This window comes from Danio rerio, chromosome 13, assembly GCF_049306965.1.
Source record: "Danio rerio strain Tuebingen ecotype United States chromosome 13, GRCz12tu, whole genome shotgun sequence".
Classification (NCBI taxonomy): Eukaryota; Metazoa; Chordata; class Actinopteri; order Cypriniformes; family Danionidae; genus Danio; species Danio rerio.
Genome location: NC_133188.1, coordinates 16,295,444 through 16,304,216, shown reverse-complemented (window position 1 = coordinate 16,304,216; position 8,773 = coordinate 16,295,444). Strand labels below are relative to the sequence as shown.

The 8,773-nt window shown below is 34.9% G+C and overlaps 1 protein-coding gene across 2 annotated transcripts; it reads right to left on the bottom strand.

The window, feature by feature from the left end:
• Positions 1 to 270: 270 nt before the first annotated feature.
• On the bottom strand, positions 271 to 8,181 carry LOC101885684 (uncharacterized). Of its 2 annotated transcripts, none has more exons than XM_005158381.6 (7): positions 8,098 to 8,181; positions 7,347 to 7,416; positions 4,068 to 4,287; positions 2,411 to 3,438; positions 2,240 to 2,309; positions 1,978 to 2,143; positions 271 to 891 (listed from the first exon to the last, which is right to left on the bottom strand). In XM_005158381.6, exons 3-7 carry the CDS (start codon positions 4,273 to 4,275, stop codon positions 729 to 731), a joined length of 1,635 nt encoding a protein of 544 aa, XP_005158438.2. In that variant the 5' UTR covers positions 4,276 to 4,287; positions 7,347 to 7,416; positions 8,098 to 8,181; the 3' UTR covers positions 271 to 728. The 2 variants fall into 2 exon arrangements, with proteins under 2 accessions (XP_005158438.2, XP_073776874.1); XM_073920773.1 differs by lacking the exon at positions 8,098 to 8,181 and adding an exon at positions 7,569 to 7,732.
• Positions 8,182 to 8,773: the final 592 nt, after the last annotated feature.

Genomic DNA, 8,773 nt, shown 5'->3' with positions numbered 1-8,773 from the left:
CAAAATTAACTTGTATTTTACATTACAGTACTTTCTTGTAATTCCACTACATTACAGTATTTACCTGGCAACTAAAGTTGCCAATAAAATCTTGTAAATACCCCAAAACCCAAGATGTTGTTGTAATAGTTTTACCTTGAAAATGCTGTAAATCATGATTTTTTTACAGTAAGCAAATCTATTACTTGTTGTTTTAAATGCATTACACTATACACCAAACATACACTATACATTTTTAATAATAAGAAAAAAAAAACAAATGCAAAATTATTGTAATAACAGCATTTATTTTTTATTAAAGACTTTAAATTTGAAGCAATATTCTGGGTTGATTAAAACTCAATAAAGTGAATCAGCTATGCCAAAACACTTTACCACATTTAAACAATTTCTTTTAACAAAATTATCTATATTCACAAAGTGTCAAAAGTGGCAGTAAATAAGATATTTTGATATCCCAAAGATATCCCAAATGTTACAACATCACGTGTCTATACAAACAATTGTAATAAACTATTTTTTTAAAACTGACAGCAGAGCACTCTAAGAGTTCAACTTGTAAAATAACATTTCTGTTGCTGAACATTGCTGAAAAACATTCTCAAAATTTCAAAAAATAAAGTACAAATAGCTTTAAGATGTTCTTGAACAATCAAAATATTATAAATGTGTGTCTATAACAAGTTTGTTCATTTTGCAGAAGTCCTGTATTTGAACTTTGAACTCACTTACATGCTTAACCATTCAAAGTCCATTAGCTTTCTGAGAAGAGTACAAACATGAGGATTGACTGTGTGGTTCCTCTTCTCTGACACCTTTCCACCTTTTTTTCCTCCAATCTTTGCTGTGGCTGCCTTGGTCCCAGTGGGTGGATTAATTCCAACAAAGCATCTGCACAAAGACCAGTCATAAAATAAAGACAGGAGCTTTACAATAAAATAAAACTACACTGCAAAAATGCTTTTCTTACTTAGATTTTTTTTTGTCTTGTTTTTAGTCAAAATATCTTAAAATTCCTAAATTTTACATTTTTCCTTAAAACAAGCAAAATAATCTGCCAATGGGGTAAGCAAAATAATCTTACATGTCAAAAGAAAAAACAAGATTATTTTGCTTACCCCATTGGCAGATAAGGAAAAACTAACTTAATATTGGCATTTTATTTCTCAAAACAAGACAATATGTTTTGCTTGTCTAGAAATTGCTTCTTGATTTAAGAAATTTTAGATATTTAGACTAGAAAGAAGACCAAAAATCTAAGCAAGAAAAGCATTTTTTGCAGTGTAGTTTCCTTCAGTTGAAAATTAAGGTTTTAACTGATACTGTGGTCTGTTGTGAGTTTTATAATGAAAGTAAATGACTACCATAAAAAGATAGATATAACAGATATATTGTGGTCATATGAAGGGAAACAATCAGTTTGTACAAAAAAATGTTTGTACAGCACTGCCATAACAAACTAATCCAGAGCTCAAGCTTTCTGTCATATGATGGAACACGCAACCAGAAACATAAATGAACTGAATTTATTATTTACAACAGAGGTACAATGTGTGTAAATAAGAATCATTTTGGTTCACACAAGAATTACAATTAACATGTCTTTCTGTGAAAGAAAACTCAAGCTCCAGAGTTGTCTGGCTTATCCTGTACATGGTTTAAAAGTAGAATAGTTATCATCATAATTAGTTTCTTGCAAAGACTGATAATTTAACTTTTGCATGAGACTATAATAAATCATTAAGTCACCTAAATATTGGATAGCCTGAGGGTAAATAAATGAATAAAAAATGCATTTGAGTTGTATTAAAGGTGTAGTTCAACCTAAAAACTCTGGAAGTGAATGATTAGAAGTGTTTTTCTTTCATCAAAATATATTCTTTTGTGTTCAACAAAAGCAAAGAGAACTAAAAGATGTTTATGACAAGTGAGGAAGAGTAAATGATGACAGAACTTCTATTTAAGTCATTTTCTTACCTTTGAACAAATTCGAGTGTGCAAGACGCCTGCTCCTGGTACACCAGATTGAAGTTGTAGTAGCTTGAAAACAAAGCTGCAAATCCAGCTATGAAATTGGGGTGTGGACCAACAACTACTTGTCCCTCGATGCTCAGCATCCACTGAGTTGCAGTGAGAATGTCCCCTAAAATTAATAAATATATAAGCAACACTTACACAAAAATGCTTGCAAAGTTTATTTAATAAATTTACAGATTTATTACAGGACATTGTACATTACCTAAGACAATTAGTCTTGGAGAGTCTGGAAGCACCAAGCTTTTCTCCACATCACCTGCTGTTGCTGACACCTACAAGAAAAAAGTGAGAGGGGGGGGGTTTGATTAAAATGCATTTACTTTTCGGTTATAAGAACAAAATATGTACTTTAAAAATACACTATAAGACTTACATCCGTCTGAAGAATCAGTGCATCGTTTTTTTCTTTAAAGTGTGACAGAAGCACAAGGACCACACATGGAATGAAACTTGAAGCTCCACTATCATCAAACTTCAGAAGTATTCGCTGAATCTCATCTGTTTTGGTCCCTGCTGGCTTTTGACGGAAAAACTGAAGAATCATCTTTCCTTTTTCTTCCATGGACTTCTCAAGTCTTTCCAAAATGCTGATGTTGGTAAGTGACTTAAAGTGGCTATACAGTTCTTTGGGTGTAAAAAGATATGGCCACTCATTTTTCAACTCAGCAATGGATGGTGGTGGACAGGCATTAATCGATTTACGTTGGAGGTAGTATGTAGCTTTCATTAATTGACTTAGATGTCCTTTTTGAGCTCCAGCTGGCCCCTCACAACTATAGAGGTCCTTCATTTCTTCCTGCTTTTCTTGGAGACTTTCTTCAGTATCATCAACAGGACACTCAGGCTGCCACCTTACACATCCATACTGGTCAGTAGGCCCTGGTCCAGTGTCCTCGGGTGGTGAATTTGAGGTCTTTTTTTGTTTCCTGCGTCTCGAAAATGAGCAGCCACGATTAACATGCTCCACTCTTGTTTTTAGCTGTATCAAAAGGGATCCATAGCCAGTCCCAATTCTTGTGCCATCTTTCAAAACATCAGCAAAGCTTTGTGGGTACTGTTTAACAATCTTCTTTGCAACAATCAGACATTGTGATTTTGATGGATTTAACTCTGTCTGTCTCATCTCATCAACAATGATTCTCACCATTTCTCTGCGTTCTTTAGCTGTGGGGCGTCTACCCAGTGCAGTGGCAGTTTTAATACCAGAAGACATCCGATTCCATGGAACTTCAAAGTTTTCAGGCCATACAGTTAAATCGACAGTTGAACTGGAGCTGTTTGTGCTAGAGACACTTGGTGTACATGAGGAACTGAAATTTGAAGATGGTGAGTTTACTGGTGATACATCAAAGACTATGTTTGTGGATTCTAAAGGTGATACTTTGGCACAAACTGTTTTGTCTGAAAAAAAAAACACACAAAAAAAAAATAAACATTTGCCCTTAATATCTTAATACAGTTCAGGACCTATCAACTATGAACAATGACATAGTTCAAGCTATTTATTATTTACCCTTATGTTGTCTCAGACACAACTTACTTCAGTGGAACACAAATAAATTTAAAATAACTGTGATTTACATCTATACAGTGCAAGTCAATAGGGTCCTTACTTGGGCTCTTAAACTGTTCAGTTTCAAATAAGAAATAAAAGCATGAAGGTTATTTATCTGAATCCAATTTAATCACGTATTATTAAACTAAGTTTAAACAGTTTAAACTGTCTTCAGTAAAATATTCTATTATGTTACATGGATGCTTTTAATTACCTTTATGATGACTAATTTCTTATTATTTAACTTGGAATGAATTGGGCCACATTGACATGCACTGTATAAACAAAATCACATTTCTCCATTAAAAAAATAAATAAATAAAACTTTGTTACTGCTCCACACATAAAAAAGGAAATGTTGAATGTGTTTGAGACAACATGTAGGTGAGAAAATTGTATCTATGCAAAGTATACCAATCAATCTGTAATGTCAAGCAATTTTGCACCAGTCATCATAAAGATGACTATGGCATACCTTCTATATTCCATGCATTGAGGAGCCGACGACACTGTATTGGTGTGATGTGATCAGGAAGATCGTTCTCTTTAACAAACTGCAAGTCAGATTTGGATTCAACTCCTATGCTTGCCAATTTGTTCAAAAGAGACACTAGTTTCTCCTCTGATAGCCCAGGTAGGACTGCCAATACAGCATCTCGTACGTCCTCATCCAACGTGGACATGCCTTTATAAATCTGGAAAAGAGTGATGGAAAACAATCACTGGTAAGTCGTTCATCGTGTACTGTGCTAATGGATAATAATCAAGGAGATTCTCTTGTTTTACACACAGGTAGTTAGAATCTTCAACTTTCTCTACTATGCAATGGACACCCATATCAACAAGTTTCACAGCCTGCTGCCTCCTCACAACAAAGAAGACAGATTCATTGCAATGAATTAAAATCAGTTGAATCTCACCTATGTGTAGACCTTTTTCATCTTGATTTAGTACAACGTACATGTTTCTTTTGTACTTTGTGCCTTTGTAAATGACTTCATTTGCAGCTACAGTGGATTCATGAGTGAAACTGAATGCTGAAGTAGCTGCCTTGATGTTGTCATTGTAGTCACTGGTATAAAACTCATTTCCTCTTCCTACCTGAATTACAGGTGGAAAAAGATTCCCAGCACTTAAGTATGATTGTAAAAGTTGATGTCTCTCTGCTAAAGTAGCACACAGGTTCTTAAAGTTGTGCAATTTTCTTGCACACTGTTTGAAGTAAGTGTGCTTACTTTCAAATCTCATCGTCCAAAGACGAATCAGAGGGCCAAACTGGATTATGAGCTCTGGATAGTGACAGAGATAGTGATGTTTAGGTTTAAGGGGAAAACCTGGAAATAGTTCCACTCTAGACTGGATGTATTCTTCTATGAGGACACCCAAATAAGCAACCTGATCAGCTGTAATAGTTGGTGAACACACATGGACAACTATTTCTCTTAAAAGCAAAATCATGTTCCATGCACTACATTCGGTTGGGTTTTTTATCCTGTCACCAACCAACAAAGGAAGGACTCTCAACAGGCACCAATTTTGGACTGCGTGCCCACCTAACTTCTCACTATTTGGACAAAACTCCGGAGGTTTGTCATTTGCTTCACTACCAAGATAGGTAAACTGACTTATTCTTCTGTTCAGTTCTTCAAAAGTGAAATGCTTCCCTTTGTTTACCAGGTGGTTGATACATAATGCCAAGTCACTGGAAACAGCACCCTCAAAAAGATCATGACCTAGACATGGTGGAAGACCAGGCCCACAAACATGAAAATAAAGCAGTTGGTTGAATACAGAGTCAAATTTGATACCAAATACAGATTCAGAGTTGGTTTCTCTTAGGTCTTTTATAATTTGCTGATATGACAGCTTTGTTCTTTTTGAACCCTCTGACAATGGACTGCACTCAAATGTTTGTCTGTCTACATCACAAAATCTACAAAAATAAGTACTTCTGCTGAAGTTCTCCAGGAAACCACCAATACCGTGCGACCCAAGGTTGTCTCCTGCTATTGCACACAGAGCCCCTTTAATAACTTTGCCATCCTTCAGTACAATGCCACTGTCCTCTAGGTCTTTTAGGTCTTTAATCAATCGATTAAAAACTATTTCCTGTCCAAAACACTTAAAATCCTGTTCCCTGCAGAGAAGAACAAGCTGCATCTGATCGATATTTGATCTGTTATGTGGTAAAATATCCCCAAGTGTTAAATAAACTGCAAAAATCTTGTGTTTTTTTCGACCTGATCCCAGAGGATTTACAACTTCGAAAGCATCTTGATAAAGGATCAATGCTATAGATGAACTGTCCATTTTAAATAAGGCACTATTAGCAATATTTTGTCCATCCCATATGTCCTCAAACAAATCCATTTTTGGTAAGCGAGAATGAGATAGTTCATATTGCCTTTTGAATTCCTCTGATTTAAAAAGGGCATTGAGAGTTTCTTTTATAGGCACGTACTGTGCAAAGCAATCCTTCCCCAAGTCATTAGTACCCAAATACACAGGAACTGGCTCAATATAATTGAAGTTGTTTTTAAAGACTGTTTTGCGACATTGATCTGTACGCAAAACAGAATTGCCTGCTTTCAGCATGTCATTTTTTTTTAGTTCTTCAATTACATTTATTATTGTGTCAGTACAAACACCATGTTCAGACAATTTATCCTTAAGTTTTAGAAAAACATGTGCCTGAGCTAAATCATGTATTCCTTGGACTTCCTCAATTATTGTTTGAATTACAGATGAAGGTAATAGAAGTTTTGCTTGAAGTTTCAAATAAAACAAAGTCAAATTCTTCAGAAATAAATCTTCATCTACGCTTTCAAAAATCTCACCTGGCTCAGGCTCTTCACTTTCATCTAGAGATGTACAGGGTTGACACTCAAGCTGTGATGGGTTTGCTAAAACTGCATCATGCAGGTGCTCAGGTTGATCATTTTTGTGTGTTCTTGAGATATGGGAAGCAAAAGTGGATTTTACGCTAAATGTCCTCACACAGCTTTTAAAAGGGCATTTTATTTCCCTTCCTTCATCTATATGATCTTTTAAATGCCTAATCAAATCCTTCAGACTTGTACATTTGTAAAGACAATATTCAATCTGGCAGATTAAAGTTATGTCTGACTGGTTAAATCTGCCACCTCTATGTGACTTTTGATACCCCTTATGGTCTCTATATAGATGAGATTTGAATGCTGCAAATTTTGTAAACACACGGCAACAGTCAGGTACACCACAGGTGAAGGAGCAGTATGGAAAATTGCTGTGCACTTTCATATGCTGAGTATAACCAAGAATGGTTTTGCTCTCGTGCTGACATAATTTACAGAGATACATTATTCGTCTATATTCATCTGAATTAAGTGTAGTAAGTGAATGGAAATTATTTGGACCAATAGCCTATTATCTTATCGCTGCGTTTTCTGCTTTAAGTTAAATTTTGTTACGCCACAGAGCTTTGTTAACGTTCCTTCTGCAAATTCAAAACAGACATTGAAACAGTAAAATTAAATGGAAAAATCCAACATGTGAATCCAGCATCAAATTTATGAAAACATTATATTTGTGATGCGAAAACAAAACTTTTGTTTATTATGTTTAGCCACAAGCCCTTCGAAAAATGTGGCGCTTTTCAAACTGTTAATACACTAACGTTAACAACATGACGACAAAAACACGATAACACGGTGGCAATACGTTGAGTTCATTAGCATTAGACTTGGGCTATAATGTTTTAATGTGTTTGTTTTACCTTTATCGATCAGATTCGAGTCACCTCCAACAACCTAATTCACCACGTCTTGATTTTTTCACCAAAGTTCCTGAAACAAGATATTACATTTGAGTTACAATCTCCTTTAACGTACTAGCAAAACAAACTAGCTTAAAACATCGGAACTTTTACATCTAAATGCACTGATATCACGTTGTACACAAATCAAATCACATCAATAAATCGAAACATGCAAATTACATTTAAATGATCGATCCAACAAAATCCAGCAGCCAGCTATAAAAACATTAACGTTATATTTGTTTGTTTTTCGAATCTGACTGCCCGCATAATGTAACATTAACTTAGCCTTACAAACTCTCACGTTGCGCTAGCCAAACTGCTAACTTAAGGCATGCTCGAATAAAAAAAACACTTGACGACAGGTGAAAAACATGGTATTAAAACAATACGATTATTCATCAGCATTAATGACTTATGTTTTTAGTCACTTGCCTTTGTCGTTTGGGTTCGTACCGCATCCTGCAACCTAACTAGCATCATGCACGGCTTTATTTGCTGACTAAAGAAGACATTTTAATTTAACGACACTCTTCACTAAACAAATAAGTTTAAAACGATTGGAACTTTTACATATAATTAAAATGCCGTGATATCAGTGTGACAAATCATTACGTTAACAATTGTTACATGTTTAATGAATCGCTTGCATGAAATAAACAAAAGAAGATATGTTTATCATTTATAGACCTTAATATGATGAACTTACCTTGAAATTAACGAATAATGCCTTCTGTTTTCTCCCGCTTGTCCAGTCCACCATATTTCAAATCTGCATCAGCCCGCGAAATCCCATAATTCCACACTACAACATGTTGTTGTAAAAACGCAGAATCTACATTGACACACCTCCTACCTGTATATTAATTTACAGTCCCCGTAGAAATTTGCAGTTAACAACTGTAACTCTTGGTTTAACCCATAATGCATTGCGAATTACAATAATAACTTGTGAAATGTTAAAACAATAAATTCCTGTATAATTTTGCTGTAAAAACTACAGCAATTTGTTACAGTGTATGTCTCTGACTGAGTTTGCATTTTGTGATTTGACCTCTCTGCTGGCTGAGATAAGCTCATTTTCAACATCCAATTCAGAAAGTTATAAAACAGATCCAGCCATAAAATGCATCATTCTTTTTTGTTTTAGACAACAATTATTTAGACACTGTTAAACATATTAAAGCAAGTTGCAAGTGAAAATCTATGTCTCTGACTGAGTTTGCATTACTGTGATTTGACCTCTCTGCTGGCTGAGATAAGCTCATTTTCAACGTCCAATTCAGAAAGTGATAAAACAGATCCAGCCATAAAATGCATCATTCTTTTTTGTTTTAGACAACAATTCATGCACTGTTAAACATGTTAAAGCAAGTTGCAAGTGA